Source organism: Canis lupus, chromosome 24 (genome assembly GCF_011100685.1).
Source record: "Canis lupus familiaris isolate Mischka breed German Shepherd chromosome 24, alternate assembly UU_Cfam_GSD_1.0, whole genome shotgun sequence".
Lineage (NCBI taxonomy): Eukaryota > Metazoa > Chordata > Mammalia > Carnivora > Canidae > Canis > Canis lupus.
Window position 1 is genome coordinate 5,471,120 of NC_049245.1, and position 21,557 is coordinate 5,492,676.

The 21,557-nt window shown below is 42.0% G+C and overlaps 2 protein-coding genes and 1 non-coding gene across 10 annotated transcripts in view; 2 read left to right on the top strand and 1 right to left on the bottom strand.

Moving 5' to 3' along the window:
* Positions 1-6,399, bottom strand: part of MGME1 (mitochondrial genome maintenance exonuclease 1) — an 18,879-nt gene extending 12,480 nt beyond the window's left edge. Inside the window, exons 1-3 of one of the 2 annotated variants that reach the window (XM_038571532.1) lie at positions 5,935-6,399; positions 4,500-5,073; positions 234-450 (exon numbers count right to left, since the gene is read on the bottom strand). In XM_038571532.1, the coding sequence (XP_038427460.1) occupies positions 234-450; positions 4,500-5,007 (725 nt within the window). In that variant the 5' untranslated portion in view covers positions 5,008-5,073; positions 5,935-6,399. Of the gene's footprint in view, positions 1-233; positions 451-4,499; positions 5,074-5,630; positions 5,652-5,934 lie in introns of those variants that run through there. The other variant, XM_038571533.1, reaches the window with a different exon arrangement.
* Positions 6,214-21,557, top strand: part of SNX5 (sorting nexin 5) — a 25,802-nt gene continuing 10,458 nt past the window's right edge. Inside the window, exons 1-5 of one of the 7 annotated variants that reach the window (XM_038571528.1) lie at positions 6,218-6,360; positions 6,600-6,682; positions 17,698-17,802; positions 19,262-19,372; positions 20,380-20,501. In XM_038571528.1, the coding sequence (XP_038427456.1) occupies positions 6,632-6,682; positions 17,698-17,802; positions 19,262-19,372; positions 20,380-20,501 (389 nt within the window). In that variant the 5' untranslated portion in view covers positions 6,218-6,360; positions 6,600-6,631. Of the gene's footprint in view, positions 6,361-6,470; positions 6,683-10,453; positions 10,606-17,697; positions 17,803-19,261; positions 19,373-20,379; positions 20,502-21,557 lie in introns of those variants that run through there. The other 6 variants (XM_038571529.1, XM_038571526.1, XM_038571530.1 and 3 more) reach the window with 6 other exon arrangements.
* On the top strand, positions 12,631-12,868 carry LOC119865807. The gene has a single exon (XR_005378159.1). It is a non-coding gene; the product is annotated as a small nucleolar RNA SNORD17 (small nucleolar RNA).

The window sequence follows — 21,557 nt, forward strand, 5'->3', positions numbered from 1 at the left end:
CTTTGATTTTGGAACACAGATTTACAAGAATTATGAGGCTCTTCCTCCTGTATCTGTCTTTACCTCCTGCCCCATACCCAACTCTTTTATAGTTATCACATATGTTTTTATTTCACATGGCTATATCTTGAAACAGCAGGTTAGAAGAAAAAATACTGTTTGACAGGCATCATCTGTCCTACCCGCATTAATTTATCTCCACACTTTGATGGAAAAAAAATTCTGATACTTACTGATACTCAGCCACACAGTCCAGTAGACCCACATATTTTAAGGTCTCATGTTGAACAGCACTTTCCAGAGCTCGCACTCCACTGACATCTTTCAGAATATGCTGGACACTTTCAACATATCCACATTCAAGATTCTCATCTCTCTCTTTCAAGTCCCCTTGGGGTGAAAGTATGCTTTCTAAGGCTTTATGGAACCGTTTCCCTTGTAAAAATAGGTCTGAAAAGAAATCAGGGGAAAAAGAAAAACAAACAAAAAGCTAGTACTAAAAAACAAATACTTAAAACCCTCTGAACAATAAAATTAGAAATTATATAAATTATCTTTTTTTAGATGTTTAGGTTTTTTTTTTTAAAGATTTTTTTTATTCATGAGAGACACAGCGAGAGAGAGAGAGAGAGAGAGAGAGACAGACAGACAGACAGACAGACAGACACAGGCAGAGGGAAAAAGAAGCAGGGTCCATGCAGGGAGCCTGATGTGGGACTCAATCCTGGGTCTCCAGGATCAGGCCCTGGGCTGAAGGCGGTGCTAAACCCCTGAGCCACCCGGGCTGCCTCCATAAATTATCTTTAAGTGATAACTGCTAAGATACCACATTTTAGCCTTTTGTGAAATCTAAGAATGCACTTTGAAAACCAAAGGGAGGGCAGCCCGGGTGGCTCAGCGGTTTAGCGCCGCCTTCAGCCCAGTGTGTGATCCTAGAGACCGGGGATGGAGTCCCGTGTCCTGCTCCCTGCATGGAGCCTGCTTCTCCCTCTATGTCTCTGCCAATCTCTCTCTGTGTCTCTCATTAATAAATAAAATCTTAAAAAAAAAAAAAAAAAAGAAAGAAAGAAAACCAAAGGGATTAAAATGGTTTGAATTAAAAAAAATAAGTTAAAATGAAGAATTTCTAGTAGAATTAGGCCAAAGCTACAGTTGAAGATCTGGGGATAACAAGACCACACGTAATGTATGGTACTATGAATTTAAGTATTCATTTTAGTAACTTAACTAGTTATGATAATTATTAGAAAGAAGGAACAGGGCTTCTGTTCACAGTTCTTTTTATGACTAACACTGAGTTAATGAACATAGGTAGAGGGAATCTTTTTACTAATAAACAAGGAATGAAAATCAAGGCTTATACAAATTAAAAACAAATTGGATGTTTTGGGACTTGGGGGCAAGGAGAGGAAATATGTAACACTCTTCTGTACTTTTCGAGGGGACTAGAACAGCTTAAACAGTAGCTCTGTCCTGAAATTTTTCCTCATATGCTTAAAAAATTTTTTTGAGCGATCCCTGGGTGGCTCTGCAGTTGAGCGTCTGCCTTTGGCTCAGGGTGTGATCCTGGAGTCCCAGGATCAAGTTCCACATCGGGCTTCCTGCATGGAGCCTGCTTCTCTCTCTGCCTATGTATCTGCCTCTGTCTGTCTCTCTTGAATAAATAAAATCTTAAAAAAAAAAAAAAAACTTAAAGTATAACTGACATGAGATTGTGTTTATTTCAGGTATACAACAAAATGATTTGATATCTGTATATCCTCATACACTCTGAAGACAACACAAACAAATCCAAGAAATTCTACATATTCACTTGACCCTTGAAAAGGGAAGGAAACAAAGAGGAGGCACTGTGCTAAACAGTGATCTTGGCGCTTTCAAAATATTATTTAACTTTCAAACACAACAATCCAGCAAGATAAGAATCATTACTCCCAGTTTAACGAGTGAGGCCCACACAATATTCTTAATTTGCCCGAAAGCAAAAAAGATAGACTAGCAGCCTGGCAATAGAGACCATGTTCAATTCCAGTCCATCATACAGCAGAGTGAGGATGGCAAAATTAGGGACCATCATTTACATATACACAAAAGCAGAGTAGGAAATATTCATGCAGGGAAAAAGACCCCCAGAAAATAAGGAAAATCTCATCTAATTGGGTAATTTCAAGCACATTACATTTGTCAAATACTATTTTACCAATATTTTGAAAGGTCAGTTCTTCTACCACTGGCAAAAAATTGGAACCACTTCTGGGAAATTTCTTGTGGACTTAAATGAAATTCAACTAAAGAACTGAATTATTACACTCCAAATTTACCTGGCTCAATTGGATTATTAGCACATGAAAGGCCTACAAAAAATTTAAGACAGATGGAATTAAAACCTAAGTAAAAGTACAGTATTCATCTATAAACTAGCTTAATGAAGCAGAACACAAACATAGTCAAAACAGGAAGAAAACAAACTGCTTTATCTAATGCCAAGTAAAAAACAATTCATTCTCCACTGCAGGCTTAACCCTTGGCTGGGTCCTTCACATATAAGAGGCAACAAACATTAGAATCTAGATTATAGGATCTGCGACATTGTAAGGCTCAGAACATTAAATATAACTGAATTTATCAAAGTAAAATTTAAAAGGCACAAGATTTATTGCAGATAGCATCAAGTCAGAATACTCATTCAATAAAAGGAATGAAAGTGAAATGTTTTCCAGTCCCAGCATTATAAAGTGCATAAAAAAATATTCCATTAATCTCCAAGATTCTGATAAACTGGCATGATGGAGATTTCAAGATTAAAAAGTTACTGCAGTAAAAAACAAAAAATAAACCCAAGCCCTTTCCACTATGATCAACACTTTATAAAATCAAAGTCAGACTTTCTTATTCTTTTCAATCTTCAGAAGGTAAGCTGATGCTTGTGATACTGACTAAAATTTTCGAGAATGCCAGCTCTGGGCACATCTCTATGCTCTATCTAGCCTTTGGGGAGAGCAGGAGGACAGGAATTTATCAATACAGTATTTTAAAACCTGTCTCTCCTGACCTATTCATCAATTTAGTGGATTGTGGCATGGTTTTTCTTTTTTTCCCTTTTTTATCGTTTGGGGAAGAGCATGATACTAATCTTCCTATGACTGCCTCTTACAGGGGGGAAAAAGTGATTCTGCCCGTTTCTTAAAATTGATCTTGAGTTAACTGAGAAACACATCAAAGAAATCATTGAGATCAACAAGGTTGATTATATGGAAAACAATCAGTTTTCTCTCTGCTTGGGATAGTGGAGCACCTTCACCTTACTAAAAGAAACTCTTTCTCTATATCAAGGGGGCCTCCAGAGTACTTTTCTGCTTTGTGCCACGGGCTACATACAAGTCCTAGGTTCCCAAAGTCCTAAGTAGATGTCTGCCTTTACTTTTCTTCTCAGTGATCTCAGGATTCCACAAGTTCTGATAATCCAGCTTTAAGGAAATTCAAAAACAACTTCCCATGAGGAACCAATGTCAATTCTAAGTCCTAGAGGTACAAATAAAAAATGTGAGATGCCATTAAAAGATTTCATTTTATGTTGTTTAGAAAGCTTAATGGTTGCTACTTAATACCTAAAGGCAGTTAGCTCCTGCATAGATTCCTCCCTCCTCACAGCTGAGGAATGTTCGGACCTTGACCATTTTTTGCCATATCCAGGTGCTGTCTACATAAATACTTAAAACACGTGACCACACATTTACTGTATTACCCACAGTTTTTTCTAAGATGGTACAAAATAAGTGCATTTCTCTTAAAATTAAAAGTGCTCTGTACAAACCACTAGGGGTATACATACTGCACTCCGAGAAGCATGGGGCTACGGATTGATCAATGTAAAACCTAGCTTTAACAAAAGACAACCATATAATCCTGAGTGGGACCAGCTAATTCACTTGTACCAATGGTCTTTCACCTTGTTTTTGAATGGAACCTGTTTAAAGGAAGCTATTCTCCTTGCCTAACAAGTTAGTAAATTAGGAGTTGAAAGCTGAAGTTTATGGTTACTAATCAAGAGCATCAGATTATCTCAAATCACGTGTTTATCGCTAGTGTTTAAATTTACATGTCAATGAGGACAAGTAGAGCAAGGGGTATTTACTACCTTCTGACTAGAATGCCTGGCAAACAAGTAGAATTCCATTATCAGGTGATTGATTCTTTTCCTTAAAGAAAACAATCAGCTCTAATACTTAAGTTTGCAGTTTATAAAAGGATTTTCTACATCATTTGGTCAAATTACTTGCTCGCCGTGCTTCGGTTTCATCTGTGAAATGAGAATAGTATACCTATAGGGCTTTCATGAGGTTTTAGTTAATATGCACAGAGTGCTATTTAATGCTAATTATCACTTGAAAGTAGCGCCTCACTAGTTCAGGTCAAAAAACACCCTTACTCTTTTGACACTGGTGCTCTATATTCTAGAAAACACAGTAACTATATAGAACCAGGACTGAGAAAATTACTTGAGGAATACTCTTCAAAGCCATCTTCTCCCAGTTCCAGAATCATCCGCTTTTTCCACCTCTCCAAGTAGAAAATCTGTTCCGATGTCATGGTCTGCTGAAGGATCTTGGTCACACTTGGTATCATATTTCTTTGCAGAGGGATTTTCAAAGGAATTGTAGGAGTACTTGTTGCATTTAGCTTTATTCTCTCTGGGTTGAAGAGAGGACACCAGTTTCCTGGAACTCTTGCTTTCTCATCTTGCTTTGGGGGCTTACACTTACTCACAGGGCCATACAGTAAATTATCTTCCTCAAACAAGGATTCTGGAGTCTGAGCAAGGCCTCTGGACGACAAGACAGACTGTACTAAATCGGAGTACTTTCCTTGGTCCACTTCTTTATAAGGGCTCACCTTTTTCTTTCGGCTACATGCGCAAGAAGTGGAGAAATCCACATGGGCGGTTGGTTCTAGAGAAAACCTCCTTGAGCTTCTGAGCTGCCTGCAGATGGTCGGAAACGCCTTCATCTTTAGAAGCTTTCTCACTTCCCTCTAATCTACTTGCAATATCGAAGGCGTTTTATTTTTGCACTCCTATGAAAGAGAAAAATGTTATTAGATACCAGATGTATTAGATATGTGAACGGCGAAAATGTAGCCGCATCAGTACGATAAGGTGCCTTCAGCTGCATTCCATTAACATTTTTCGACATGTTTGGACAAAGCTATTTCCAAAGCAAAACTCTCTTTAAGAGCCCGGAGAGGGATCCCTGGGTGGCGCGGCAGTTTAGCACCTGCCTTTGGCCCAGGGCGCGATCCTGGAGACCCGGGATCGAGTCCCACGTCGGGATCCCGGCATGGGGCCTGCTTCTCCCTCCTCCTGTGTCTCTGCCTCTCTCTCTCTCTCTCTCTCTCTCTATCATAAGTAAAGAAATAAATCTTTAGGGGATCCCTGGGTGGCACAGCGGTTTGGCGCCTGCCTCTGGCCCAGGGCGCGATCCTGGAGACCCGGGATCGAGTCCCACGTCGGGATCCCGGTGCATGGAGCCTGCTTCTCCCTCTGCCTGTGTCTCTGCCTCTCTCTCTCTCTCTCTCTGTGACTATCATAAATAAGTTAAAAAAAAGAAAAAAAGAGCCGGAGGAACCAGCACTTGCTGAACGAGAACTAGCACCGCTCGGGGCCAGACGTCCCCGGTGTTCAGTCCGCCTAGGCAGGGGGCTCGCCGAGGGCCGCGCCGTCACCGCGCTACAGTCGCGGAAACGGAGCTTCAGAAGGGCCGCCCAGGAAGGAGCGGGGGGGGGGGGGGGGTCAGAGGGGCCCCCCGTCGCGATCCCCGGGAGGGCCCTCCCGCTCCGCCCTGCGTGCGGAAGCGCGGCGGGGCGGGACAGGACGGCCGGGCCCCTCGTGTGGAAGTCAGGCTTAGGGAAGAGACCGCTCACGGCCCGGGGAGGTACCTCAAGAGCCACCACACTTCACGCGACTTCCAGAGCGCCGGCAACCCTCCCGGGACCCGTACTTTCCTCGGTCCCGCGCTCCGAGCTCGAGTTAGGCCCCGCCTAAGGGGCGGCGATCCCGGCATGCGCTGCGGCGCTCACGCCCCACTGCCGGCCTCTTCCTCACCACTGGAGACGCTCCCGCGATCCTTGGGGAGTCCCTCCCCTCGAGCGTTCGCGCGGGCTCCTCCAAATCGCGCCCTCACTCTCTCACGAGATCTTCTTTACGTCACAGCCCGTCGCCATCTTGGACTCTGGCTGAGTGATAAATTCCCCCGCCCGAGAGCGCGGGCTTTCTTGAGAGGCGCCGTGCTGCTGGAGTGCTCCTTGCTCCGAGTCCTTCTCGCGGCCCTGCGGACGGCGGTTTCCGCGTGGCCCGGAGCGAGGGTAGGCCACGCATAGCTTTTTTTGCCCGGCTCCAAGATGGACGGCTGCGGGGAGGGGAGGCCGCTCTGGGGGAGCACGTGGCGCGCGCTGCGGGCCTTTCCCGGGGCTGCTGGGATGGTGGCGGAGTCCGGAGGCCTCCTGCTGCCATCGGCAGGGAGGCTGGCGGAGGCGGGGCCGCGGCCGCCCCCGTGAGGCTCTCCGGAGGCGGCGGCGGCCCAGCCTCTTCTTTCCTCGCACAGCCAGGCTGCCCCCGCTCGAGGCCCGCGTCGCCATGGCCGCGGTTCCCGAGTTGCTGCAGCAACAAGAGGAGGATCGCAGCAAGGTGAGGCCCTCCTCGCCCTCATGCTCCAGGACGGGAGGCCCTGCCGACCTCCTGGAGCCTCGCCTTCCTTCCCCCGTCGCTCGGGGGCTGCTCGTGCGGCCCTGGGTCCCCACGAGGGCCGTTCCCCGGACCCCGCGCGCCCTTTGCTCCCTTCTCTTCGAGGGCCGCAGACCCGAGGCGAGAACCGGCGTCGCAGGACCGGCCGGGGATCCGGTTGAGGAGGGCGCGCGGCGAGTCCCCGGAGCTCCTCTCGGGGGCTCGAGGACGTGCTCTCACGGAGAAAGTTGTGAAAACTCCTCCGGCTTTGTAAAGACTGGACGGGGAATCTGAAACCCGCTTGACGTGCAGTAAATGGCAGCTTTTGGTTCTGTTGCCTTCGAGCTGTGCCCCCCCCCCCCCCCAAGCTCTTTTTGGCCCAAATACTGGGGAAATTACATCAAGTCAAATCTGAAGCATGTTAACATCTTTAGAACTTTATAAGCACCAGATGCGTCACTGCGGGAATTCTGCCATTTCTTAGTAGGTGCTCGGATATTTGAACTATTTTTTTTTTCCTTCTAAAAACTGCTTATGTAAGCTGCCCGCACGCCCCTTAAATCTTGAGGTCTGAAAGATAACTAATGCAGTAAGTTTAGGTTACTGTAGCCGCTTAACGATTAGGAGAGGTCTCTACTTTCACTGGTCATTTACATTTGATAGTTTCACAGTTGATAGAGGTGGGTACGAGCCACGTTAGTGCAAAATCATCACCAGGAAAGTGTTTCTGACAGAAAATGAAAAAAATCTTAAGAATACAGAGCGTTCTCAAATGCGAGTAATCTGGGAGGCATTTTAGTTACATCTACTTGGAGGTTAAAAGCAACCTTTGATCCGCCGCACGTGTAGTGGGTGCCGCGGGTAACAGCCAGCTGGATTCTTCCAACAAGAGTATCCGTGCTGCGTTCTGGAGATGCAGCCTTATGTGCGAAGGAGATCTAAACACCCCAAGTTGAAGGAAGTAGTGTTTTCTGCTTTTTGTTTTTGACCAAACTAGAAGTGGAAACTCGAGATCATGATTCTTTGTAGCGGTCTGTAGTTTTCTCTATAGAAAATCCGGGATTGGGGCAGCCCTGGTGGCTCAGCGGATTAGCGCCGCCTTGGGTCCGGGGCCTGATCCTGGAGACCTGGGATCGAGTCCCACGTCAGGCTCCCTGCACGGAGCCTGCTTCTCCCTCTGCCTGTGTCTCTGCTTCTCTCTCTCTCTCTCTCTCTCATGAATAAATAAATAAAATCTTAAAAAAAAAAAAAATTCAGGGATTTTTGACAGCAGTATTTTTTTTCCCCACCTGGTAACCTCTCCTCTTGATCCGGAATCTGTTTCATACAGCTATTTGAAAGGACTTAACTCCTTCAACTGACCTGTTTGTTACCACAGTATATTGTAGCTGGCTTTCTTTTTTTTTGATATTTATTTTTATTTATTTATGATAGAGAGAGGCAGAGACACAGGCGGAGGGAGAAGCAGGCTCCATGCCGGGAGCCCAACGCGGGACTCGATCCCGGGACCCCAGGATCGCGCCCCGGGCCAAAGCAGGCGCTAAACCGCTGAGCCCCCCAGGGATCCCCCTGTAGCTGGCTTTTAAAATAACTTTCCTACCACTGTGATGCTCCCAACAGAATTGAAGGATTGTAAAGGCTATTTCCTTCTGTTTTAGTGGATACAGGAAAGGATTATTTTTTTAAGTTATAGAAATCGGGAAATAATGAAGCCTAATAAAATATTACTCTAACTCTTAGGCTTCATTTTGCTTTCTTGTGTCTGATGCTAGTAGCTCTGCTGTGGATCAAGTCTAGGTGGTTTTCACTCTTCAGCAAAAGGGAGTTTGGGACAAATGTGAAATAACAGGAAGTCAAATCTTCGGCAAACTATTTCCATAATATAGCTTTGTTAATCAACTGAATTATTTTATGTTTTTACAAAAAAATGTCTTACGTATAAACTTTCCCCCCTAATTACTTAGGGATTTACATGAGGATGGGGGTTCATGGAGTTTAGATCCACTAATAAAGTAGGGAACATAATGAAGTATTTTGAATGCTTGAGTAGTAAGTACTCTTTTCTGCTTGTTTAGCAAAACTAAAAGGCATATTGGTTTGTATCTGGTAGCCTGACGTTTCCGTTTAGTTATATCCATTAGTTGAGGGTGTAAGGATATATCTCTTTTCCCAGAAAGCAGTTTGGGAGAAAAGATACAGGATTGATTTTGTTTTTTTTAACTCCTCTACTGATAGGAAAGATTGTATTTATCTGGAGTTTTTTGTGGGTAGGGGAATACAATTGAAGATTATGCAGAAAGTTGTTTCTGCAGAAAGTTAACCTGGGCCGCCTTCCCCCCCCCCCCCCAAGTCCTTAAAATAGGTGGGCAGCATGTTTGAGTTTCTACTAACAGATTCATTGTATATCTTTCTAAGGTGATGAATCTCTTTCCTGCTAGTCTAGCAGACCTATGGTAAATTGAATGTAGGTCCTGATTGCTTCTCCACTTTTTTTTTTTTTAATCTTAAATTGCTGCTGGAGTGGTTAAGTTTTAACACCTAAGAAAAGCTGTGCATGGTGATACCCCCTCCCCACTACCGCTATTATAGCTTGACCTTTTCACTAGTTGGTTTTGTGGACTTTGGGTGGATGGTGTCTCCTCAGCCAGTCATTAATGTTTATGGTGCTGCTCTAGCTTGCAGGTAGTTGTTTTTTTATTTTTATTTTTTTACTTATTTAAAAGTTTTATTTATCTTAGATGGGGAAGGGAAGGAGGGATAAGAATCTCAGGCCGACTCCACCCTGAGTGTGGTGCCCAGTGTGGGGCTTGATCCCAGGACCCTGTGATGATGACCTGAGCTAAAACCAAGAGTCAGACGTGTAACTGACTGTGCCTCCCAGGTGCCGTGTGTGTGTGTGTGTGTGTGTGTGTGTGTGTGTGTGTGTTTAACTGGTGTGGAAGTTGTAGAGACCCTACTCTCAGCTTTGGTGAAGAGTGACTTAGAATTTGTGTTACAAAAAGGAACAGTCTTGAACTTTGAACGATATATAGCAAGTCCACATTTACTAATTTTTGTGGACTTGAAGTTAATACGTAAATGGTTGACATCATTTTTCCCTTAATTTTCTATGCTCCAGAAGTAGGACTTAATCAGAGCCTCCCAGACCTTAGTTCTGGATCAGTAACTTGTACATCATGTCTTACCCTTATTTGTGAATTCTAGTTTAGCAGGTCATAATCTGCTCAAATTTTTTTGGCTATGAAAAGAAATGGTCAAGGGAGAATTATCTAGATTTTGAGATTAAATTCTCATTTGGTGAGACCTAAACATCTAATATAGAGCTTTAGTGTAAAGCAGTGTTTCTCAACTTAAATAACCGTGGACATTTGGGGCTTGATAATTTTTTGTTCTGAACTGTCCTGTGCATTGCAGTGTGTTCAGCAGTATTGCTGGCCTCTACTAGGTGATTGCTCCCTTCCCTCCAGTAGTGAGTAAAATTGTGCATTGTCAAGTGTCCCTTGATTGAGAATCACTTGTTAATTTTTCTCCCTAAGATGATATGGTGTGTGTGGGTTAGGTCATGTTCCAGAGGCTAATCCATTTCAAATTTTGTCAGATTTAGGATTGATAAATCCTAAGGAAATAATATGCTGTATGAAACAAGCATTGTTGACCGTGTCTGGAATTAGTTTTCTCCTCAGTTTTGAGGAACCATATTTACCAAAAGATGGTAAAATATGGTTTTCTTAGCAGGTTCTGGACAATTGAAGGTTATGAGGTCAGCTGTGTGTTTACCATGGTGGAGTTCAATACCATTTTGGAAACCTGAGACTGCAAAGGCTCTGACACAGCACTTGCTCTCAGAGCATTGTGGACCCGGATGCAAGCTCACAGAGAAGTGTGCTGTGGGTAAAATCTTTGCTTTGTCGGGGCTTGAATGCTTGAGGAAATTAGACAAGAGTAGTTCTGTAGGTGGTTAGCACTCCATGCTTCAAATGGCTATGGTGAAAGGCTCATGCAGTTAGGTAGTATTTAAGGAAGCAACCTAACTTGTAATGAACCCAGTTTTTTTTGAGAAAAGTATTTTAGAGCTTTATAAAATTCTGCCTTCAGTCTTTGAAACCGTAAGAAGACCGGACATCTTGTCTCCTGTGAACGTGGCAAACTTCTCACAAGTATAAATTTTTTTTTAAAAAGATTTTATTTATTTATTCATAGAGACAGAGAGAGAGAGGCAGAGACACAGGCAGAGGGAGAAGCAGGCTGCATGCAGAGAGCCCGACATGGGACTCAATCCAGGGTGTCCAGGATCACACCCTGGGCTGCAGGCGTCGCTAAACTGCTGCGCTACCGGGGCTGCCCCTCACAAGTATAAACTGAAATTTCTCTGCATGATCTAGCTTTCTAAAAAGCTGCTTCTTCATCTCTTAACACCTATTTATGATTGGCCAATAATTACTCTTAAGAGATCTTCCCCCTAAGAGAGGGATGTGGAATTCGTCTGCGGTTTCATACCCCAAATGCAAATCATTTGCAAATACATGGGGGGGGGGTTGGGATTGTGTAAGTTGTAGTTAAGGAACAGAGAAAGGACTGAACTTCCTTCCCTTTAGAAATTGGGTCTTTTGGGCAGCCAGCGGTTTGGGCGGCTCAGCCATTTAGCGCCGCCTTCAGCCCAGAGTGTGATCCTGGAGACCCACCAGGATGTGCCTCTCTCTCTCTGTCTCTCTCTGTCTCTGTGTCTCATGAATAAATAAATACAATCTTTAGAGAAAAAAAAAGAATTTTTTTTAAAGACTATTTATTTATTCATGAGAGACGGAGAGAGAGGCAGAGACATAGGCAGAGGGGAGAAGCAGGCTCCATACCGGGAGCCCAATGTGGGACTCAATCCCGGGACTACAGGATCATGCCCTGAGCCAAAGGCAGACACAACTGCTGATCCACCCAAGTGTCCCAAGAAATTGGGTGTTTGGCTTGATCCCTCCTGCTTTTCCTTTCACAAATTTGGTGTAACCTTTTAAGGTACTGCTTGTGGTCTGGAGAGAGAGAGGGTAATTTTCTCAAGATAGGTGCTTATGTTAACCTGTGGTGTGCATTTTCTGCCTGAAGAGTTTATGATTTGCTTGTTTGGGGGAAGGGGGGCAGGCCTGTAAGTTTTCATTCTAGTCTGTAAATCGTGAAGAGTACAAATGCAGATGTCCCCAGTTTCCAAGGCTTTTGCTTGACCTATCGTGGAGAGCACTACAAAGCTTGAACGTTATGCGGATGGAAACACGGAGCTGGTAAATAAGGTATTGTAAACTTTACATCTGAATGATCTGGGAAATGTGCTTTACCTCTGACTCAAAGCAGAAATCCAACCATGAAACAGGCTGCCTTTGCCTTCTCTTTGTATGCTAGCATTTGTATCTCAAATTTAGATGACACAAGCTTAACTCAGCTCTGCCCCTGTTGAACCATCTTCAGTGGTGGCGAAAGTAAATTTATTTTTAAACCTATGTCCATTTCATCTTGGGTTGATCATAAAGTAAGATCTTGAGGATTGGGTAATGAATGTTTCTAAACACCCTCATCAACAGGACTAATGTATAAAATGTCAGGTTTGTTTCAGAGGGCCCTAGACTTGATAGACCTGGGAACTGCTGGACCCAGCCTTGGTGGGGAGGCAGAGGACTTGAGCTTTGAATGGAGTTGTTGGTGCTACCTCCTCCTCTGCAGCATTTGTGTATTGCCTTCTGAGTAGACTCTGCTAGAAGATCATTACAGATCATACAGTTCAACCCATTTGCTTTGTGAACTAATTTGAAAAATAATTCAGGTATCTGGCACATAGGTGGGTTTCTTGAAATGAATGTATTTACGCCAGTATTTCAATTTAATCTCTGATTCCTTGTTGGAATTTGACTTGTTCATAGGGTTGCAGCTTTGTGAAGTGATGATTCAGTTTATCCATTCGCTGAGTGCACTGTACTGACCTTCTTCCAAGCCTTGGTTCCTGTTCTAGGAACTCGGGGCTACGTAGCCTCCAAATGCCCTGCAGTTTGCGGTGTTCTACCGTGGACAGCTTGTGTGTTGGTAGACTACTGGTTAGAATGGTTGGTGTCAGTAGGGATGGGGTCCCTCTGGGTCCCATCTCACCAAGATGAGTGGTGGAAATCTGATCACTTGCTGCAGCCCTTTATATACTTTTGAAAGCATTTGACTAACTTCCGTACTTCTTACCTGTGTTCATAGACTGAAATTTTCCAGAAGTCTTCGATTCCTTTATTTTTGAGGACTAATATTGGCAGCCCTGAATTCCAGGAAGGGGAGATCCAGGAGATGAAGACAAGTATCTGTAAAAGCAGTGCTTATACATTGCTTACAGTTGGTTGAATTGTTTTTCATGCACCAGTGCTATGATAAAAAGCTGGAACTGAACACAGATAATAAGCAGGTTTTAGTTACCCTTCAGGATGGAAGAAAACCGTAACAAACACTTGGGAGTAGTAATACTTGAATCTTAAAGAGGGGTTTCAAGGAGGGTATGGTAATAGAATTTCTAATACAGTACTTCTTATGAATGAATTGAAACGGTAGCAAAGCGTCTATAAGTATGATCATGTGAGTCTTGTTTTTGGAACTAATGCAAATCTAGAATAAGTCTGCAGCTGAGTATTTTTTGATTTATTTCCTCACTACTGAGTATTGGGTTAGTCAAGGTATGCATACTTTTCTAGCTGAAATAGCCTGTTTCTTGGTTCTCGTGATTAAAATTAAAATCTGGTTTACAAGGCAGGCTTCTTGCCTCTATTGGCTCCATGCTGCTAAAAGATCATTCATGAGTGATGGGTCATATTGACCCTCTCCCTGATACAGGTCTTAGTTCCTAGACCATTTTATTGAGGATAAAGCAAAATCCTTAAGAGAAATAAACAGTTTGAGAAGATACATTATGTCACATATGCTAGCATATTCAACTTCTTCCTGTGTGCTAAACTGGTTTTATTTATTTTAATTTTCAAGTTTTTTTTAAATTGTAGTTAGTTAACATAAAGTGTAACTTTGGTTTCAGGAGTAGAATCTAGTGATTCATCGATTAGAATAACACCCAGTGCTCCTCACAAGTGCCTTCCAGTGCCTTCCCTTAATACTCATCATTTATTTAGCCCATCCCCTGCCCCCAACAGAGTTTCATGTAATAAATGGCTTTCAGCTAGCCCCCATTCTAGCAGAACAGTTACTGGGAGATAATTTCTTCCCATTGTGTTGTCTTGTCGTTTTGGTTGTATGGCGCTAATGTATACTGGAATCTGTAGTCACCCTAACCTTTATTATAACTTCTGTAAGTATTTTCTCCTATTCGCCCTATGGGTTCTGAATTTCAGAATCTAGCTTTCTGTGTTGTCCAGTCACATAGGTACCCTTTGCCATCTGTAAGCCATTAAACCATTTGAGGAAGGAGCTTTGCAGATAGATGGTGGTATTTTGTACCAGGGTGAATCATAAGTAAGATTTGGACCAAAAGTAGTCCTTAGCATCTCAGGACTCTGCAGAATTGTTCTGTAGCAGTGTCAGGCTCATCACCCCAGTTCTAAAGGTGAGGAGCAGGTGAGGGAATGCACAGGGATTCTGAATCAGTTTTTTTCCTTTCTAGGTTCTTTTACTAGGCATTCCGATTTTTAAAAAAACAGCTAAAATTTGCATTCTAAATGGAACAGTGCTTGTTTACCCTTCTCATAAAGATTATTGTAATCCTAACTGTAAGAATTAATCTGGTTTAAAAAAAAAAGAATCTGGTAGGGAAGCACTTTGGGGGCGGAAACTCCTGTCTGTAACTTTGGATATGTGATGCAGTAGAAACCTACAAAAGAAAGTTTTGTTTTCTTTTTTTTTTCAAAAGAAAGTTTTAAAACTACATTGTTTGAGAGTAGATACATTTTAAATTCCATTCTCAGGTACCTAAGGGAACTGGGAAACAAAAAATAATGCCTAGGTCAGATAGTTCTGAAGTCTGTTTCCTTGCTGATTTAATACAGCCATTCTAGGTATTTTGACATCTGTGGCTCAAGTCAAAGACTGACAGTGTTGGCCTGCATTGCTAAGCAGTACTCTGAATACTTATTTAGAATAGGGGGTGGAGGTGGATGAATGGGGGAAAGTTTATGGAGAGATGCCATCTCCTTATACCCTCCATCTTGGTGGTTTATTTAGCAAGTACTGTGGCATGGGGCTGTGGAGTGTTTTGTTGACTATGCAGAAGAAGGAATGCTGACCTTTTAATCATACTTGTGCTTCTGGAGTTAGGATACAATGCTGACTTAGGAGCTTTGAACATTTCAGAACTTTTTACTCCTTGATGATGTATCTGCTTTATTATCTGGAGAGTTCTATGCTTCCTCAATACAAGAAAGTTCATTTAATGGGGGGGGGGGAGGACTCTTGAGTTGGTGATGGCCTCAATGCTTAGAATTATGCTAGAATCTTTTTTTCAGACAACAGTTCTTTAAGGCTCAAATGCAGACTTAATGTATTGTCTGGGTGTGTTTTGGTTTTTGTTGTTGTTGTTTGGTGTTTTTTGTTTTGTATGTGTGTTTGGCTAAGACTATCATATCAGGTGGTTGGGTTTTTGTTTGAATCCCTTTCTAGGGTGATGTGTCCTGGCAAAAATGATTACTTGGCTGGTGAAGCTTGGATGCTTGATATCCTGCTATGGTGGAAAGCCTTGAAACCTCTGGTAGTTTTCACTGTTTGTCTTCACTGCAAAAAAATGATACCTGTATGCTGACAAGAAAGGAAGGTAGTAATAAATAGTCTGGGATTTTACCTCTCTGGTTGAGAGTATGGGAAGAGAGGAAACCAGAATAATTTGAGTGGAACAAAAAGCAGTTGGAAAAGTCCATTGCAGCTTTGACTGTGGTGCTTAATTGAACCCCATTTCCTAGATTACATTCCTCTTGGGTTCTCGTCAATCCTAACTCAAAAAGCTCGTGTGGAGTTTGTAGGCTTTACTTGTGGTGAGCTAAAATGGGATCGTCAGTGTGTTCAGAAATTGAGAGCTGGCTAGAAACCAGGATTTGTGACTTCTTTGGGATTCTTCATGAATCTTAGGAAACAGCAGTTTTTTTTTTTTCTTTATTTAAATTTTATTTATTCATAAGAGACAGAGAGAGAGAGAGAGGCGGAGACACGGGCAGAGGGAGAAGCAGGCTCCATGGAGGGAGCCCGACATGGGACTCGATCCCAGGACTCCAGGATCACGCCCTGGGCCAAAGGCAGATGCTCAACCGCTGAGCCACCCAGGCATCCCAACAGCAGTTGTTTAAATGCACCTTTGACCGGTCCCACGGGCTACCCTGTCTTTCCAGCAGTGTCTCTTGCCTCTTTTACATCTGGCCTACTTTATTTTCTGGTCTACAGAGTACAAACATAAGATAGGTGGGATGGTCAGTATTCTCTGCAATCAAATTTTGTGTGTACTTTTTAAAAAAAATTGTGAGTATTTTGAGGTGTTTTCTTTCCAACACGTATTTGCCTAGTAGGAAATGAACAGAAGGAAGGAAGCTTTTATCAGAAATATGTCAGTGCTAGAGTCACAGATGTGGTAAAATTAAGTATCCCTGACCTTGAGGCTTTATCTCTGCAGAGGTTTCATAAACGGACATGTGAAAATTAAGCCAAACAAGCAAATATTTCATGGAAGTCATCAAGAATCCATTTAGAAGGTGTATTGAGGTTCAGATGTCAGGGACTGTTAAGTATGCTATGGTCCTATTAATACCTGAAGTCTTTCTTTGAATAAGAATTACTTATCCTTTATTCTGTGAGGCTTATTAGAGGAGAGTTAGTTATTGTTCTAGGGCTGAGTGGTTTTTGCAATTTAAAGTTGAGTTGCAGTGCTCTCAGGAAAAGGAGAGTACTGACTACTTCCAAGATAGAGCAGTAATCCATTTTTTTGTATATGAATATGTTTATAGACCTGATTGAACCAGATACTCTAGTTTCAGAAGTTAAACCTTGGTGTTGAGCTTCTAAGTTTGAAGCAAAGAATCCAAAGGGAAATACTTTCATATTTCCTGTTCTGTAATCCTATTAATGCCAGTCTTCACTTGGCATTCTCTAGGTTCAGTAATGTAAAGTTGTGACACTTACTTACTAGTTGGGTGAGAGGGAGATGAGCTGCTTGTTCTGCATACTGTCATGCTGTGTGTCAGATCTTCAGAGTGACCATCAGCTTATATGCTTTAAGAATTAGGAAATTGGGGATCCCTGGGTGGCGCAGCGGTTTGGCGCCTGCCTTTGGCCCAGGGCGCGATCCTGGAGACCCGGGATCAAATCCCACGTCGGGCTCCCAGTGCATGGAGCCTGCTTCTCCCTCTGCCTATGTCTCTGCCTCTCTCTCTCTCTGTGTGACTATCATAAATAAATAAAATTAAAAAAAAAAAGAATTAGGAAATTTATCATATTTTAAACTTAGTAGGAAAATCATTTTAACATTCCTTCCCCCCCAAACAGTCTAGTTCTTCCAAAATACTTAAACTGGCAAAAAGAAACTGGGTATTCTTTTCCTCTGAATTACCAAATCACAAAATCAGTTGCTTTTGCTTTCAGGGCAGTGTTCACACTTGTCCTCCTGTGTCACCACAATGGGATTCTCTAATTTTGAGGCCTTTGTTTTTATAATCCACACCTTGTGTCTAGTTTCCTCTCTTTGAAACAATTCCTGAATATAAATTGGTTTTCTTGAGCTAGTTTTTCTTCTCTTCTCCAGAATCCCATACCACATGACTGTTCTGTCTTCTCTAACTTCTTTCAGTGGTGTCCTCTCTGGTAATGCTTCTTGAATATTCTTTGTAGTTGGGGCATATATGTGAGAAGTTTAAGATTTCATTCTGGCTCTAAGCCACCTTAGTTGAAGTATTTGTTTGGTTAAATGTATTTTTCACATAGACATAGAATCATGTGGTTTAACACTACAGTAAAATTGAGACTAATAGCCAAAAAATGTATTTCAGCTGAGATCTGTATCTGTGGACCTGAATGTTGATCCCTCACTTCAGATTGACATACCTGATGCACTCAGTGAGAGAGATAAGGTCAAATTTACAGTGCACACCAAGGTAAGTGACAGAATGACTTAAATAATTAAAGCAATGCTGCATTGCATCTTTATGATTCACAGTGGGCAAGAAGAGATGTCTTGAATGAAATGGTTGCTGCTTGTTTGCAGTATGGCACTACTGCTGAGTGAGAACACCCCTCATCTTCATCTTGGCTTGTAGTGAGCATCAGATAAGCTCTTGCTTCAGCATTTTCTACTGTGTGAAGCCTTAGGGCTGTGAGTATTGCTGATGTTTGTGTGGCTTATATATACTCTTCTCCATGAGGAAACAAACTAGGCATAGTGATGTGTAGAGCCACCTACCTGCACAGCTGAAATCTTCCACCTTTGTTTTTATTTGCATGAGTGAGAAGTGCTTGCTTTTTCCCATATTTAGTAAGTTACTGGCCTTTGCCCCCTCCTGTTTTTTTTGTGATTGAAAACACTTTATTCTTTATCCAAAGTTTTTTTTTAAGATTTTATTTATTTATTCATGAGAGACCCAGAAAGAGAGAGGCAGAGACCTAGGCAGAGGGAAAAGCAGAGCCCGATTCAGGACTTGATCCCATGACTCTGGAACTACGCCCTGAGCCAAAGGCAGACACTTTAACCTGACGCTGAGCCACCCAGACGTCCCTCCAAAGTTTATTAGAGATTTTATTTATTTCAGGTAAAGAGAGCACTAGCAGGGGGACAGAATCTCCAGCAGACTCCCCCACTGAGCCACCGAAGTATCCCATACACAAATTGACATTTTTGAGGAAGGCAATATGCCAATCTGAAAAATGTGGAGAGTAAATGTAATTTAAATGTATTGAATCTTTGTCTTATGCCAGACATTGTTAAAAAGGTTTGCATGGATTTAATTTTCTCTTTATAGGGCACCTGAGTGATTCAGTGGTTAAGCCTCTGCTCAGATCATGATCTGGGGGTCCTGGGATTGATTCTGGTATTCGGCTCCCCACAGGGAGCCTGCTTTGCCCTCTGCCTGTGTCTCTGCCGCTCGCTCGCTGTCTCCTAAGAATAAAATCTTTAAAAAAGATTAATTTTCTCTTTATAATAACCTTGTGATGATACTGCATTATCCTCAGGTTTAAGTAAAATAAATGGCTGAGGCACAATTTGAATTAGGCAGTTTGATGCTATACAAAGCTTTTGGCTTACGTGCCATATCCAGCATATGGACCTGCTATCTGTAAGATCCTCTCTTAATGCCTTGGTGGCTTGATTAGCTACGTGATTGTATCTGCCTGAGTTGACTTAGAGGTAGAGTTTTGTGAAAAGAATTCTTTAAAAGAACAAGTTGAATCTTTTGTGATGACTTTTAGTGGGGAGATCATGTGTTGCTTTGTTCTTTACTGGGTCTCACTGAAATGTTTTGTTATGCAGAGTGTTCCCATGGGGCAGCCCGGGAAACCCAACCCACTTTATCAAAAAGTGGTGGTTACCAGTTAACTTCTTAACTCTATTCTTTACAGACCACGCTGCCCACGTTTCAGAGCCCAGAGTTTTCTGTTACAAGGCAACATGAAGACTTTGTGTGGCTACATGACACTCTTATTGAAACTGCAGACTATGCTGGGCTTATTGTAAGTGTATGTTGGAAAATCAAATAAGTACTGAAGCCAGTTTCTTCTACCTTATTATTCATTTTGTTTAAACAGACTTTTACCAAAACATTTTTTATGATAGATTGTGAAAACTGTCTGATTTCATCTACCAGCTAGAGCATGTGCTATTGGTAAAGGCTGAAACACATAAGAATTGGGTTATAGCTGTGAGGTGAAGCACATAGTCTTACAACCTGAACAATATAAGAGGCTAAATGGTTTCATAGTTTGAATCTTCTCTACCTTTGGGTTTGATATTTTCTGGTACTTTACCTCAGGCGTCAAGTAGAATTGATTTCTATGGAAACAATAGTAGTGGTGATGGTGTACAATAGATTTATTAAAAGTGTTGTAGTCTGCTCAAGGAGTAAAGGAAGCAGTCGTGCTGACAAAAGTACAAAAGAGTAGTATTAAAGATTGTGTTTGAGAATACTGTGTTCACTTAAAATTGGAATCTTTTGATTATCCTCTGGAATTAAAAATTACCTTCGTGTGCAGAGACAAATTTTAATGGTGCTTCGATTTCATTTTAGCACTGATTGTTTTATATATTATATATTTTAATATATAATATATAAAGCATGTGTATTAATATATAATTTTAATATATAATTATGTAATTTAATATATTTTAATAATTTTAATTATTGGTATTTAATATATTTTAATATTTAATATATAATATTTTAATATATAATATATAAAACATATATGTATATATGTAACTGACATTGACCAGGCTGAAAACACGGTTATCCCCTTAAAATCATCCATAATGGGTGACCTGAACAAATGATTATAATCTGAGTGCCCAGTTGTGTGGAGGAGACTTCTTTTAAATGGCCAAAAGGGATAAAGTTAAGAGAAAAACAGAGGTTGACTTGTTAGTCCCACTGGGCTGGCGGCTGCCTCCTTATACACTGGCACTGACTGGAAGATGGTTGCTGGAGCGGGAATGCTCGCGAGTTAACCTGCCTCTCCTACAGATCCCACCTGCTCCTACAAAGCCTGACTTCGATGGCCCTCGAGAAAAGATGCAGAAGTTGGGAGAGGGTGAAGGATCTATGACCAAAGAAGAATTTGCTAAGATGAAGCAAGAGCTGGAAGCGTAAGTGGATCTTCTTGATGAGGCTGTATCTTTTGAGAACAAGTAGTGATGTGTACAGAAATCAGGAAAGCCTGGCAGTTTTCTTAAAGTATGGAAGTTAATAGTTGCCTAGTGCTTTCTTGTAGAACTGTATTTTGCAGTTTTACTTCAGATGTTAATTCCCTGGTGGCTACTTATACTGCATAGACTGATTGTTTTCCCCCACGTGGACCATACTTGTTATGGAATGCTGGTCTGTCATAGTGAAGAAGTAAGCCTTTGTGTCTTTATAGATAAAGAACTCTTCAGGCTGCTGCTAATGTACAAAGGCTTATTCTGTGAAGTTTGGTTACCAGGAGTATAGCTGAAACTAGATTGCAATGATGCTGTCACAAAGAAGCATTCTGAATAATAATCATAGTGATGGTTTGAAAGAAGTCCAGGTCCCTAGGAAGCATATTTTAATTGGGTTATAATTATTTCAAACAAAAATGTATCCCAGTTGGGATTTGCATTAAAGTTGCTTAGGAAATTTGCCTTGTACTCCTTGTACTCCCTCCCCTCTATACCATCAGCGTGGTATCCATCGCAGCAGTTGTCCTCTGTGCTGCGCCCCACTTCCATATTGTGTAGAGCCAGTGTTCACATGCCTCCAGGTACTAAGTCATCCTGTAAAATGCTGTAGTACCTGATTGGCCTGTTCTGAGGATAAGGTACTGAATGCAACAGACTGAAGTCCTACCATTGAGAAGTTGAGTGATTTTCAATGCCTAGATTGAGATAAAGTCACTTTAATAATGTCTGTTAATTACAAGCCTTAATAGACTTCACTGCTGTGTATGTGACTGCAGGACAAAGGGATTTTCATTGTTCTACAGAAACCAATGTTCTGTGGCTGCTAAATACTAGTAATAATTGCATGTAGGCTTGGGCTTTTAGACTTGCTGTCTGAACTCCAATTATAATACTACTTTTTCCCTATTTTTGATTTATTCCATAGGCTCCCAAATGGCAGATGCCTTGTTACTAATTAGACAAAAAGTTCTACCAAAATGTTTTGGTCTGGTTCAGGTGTTT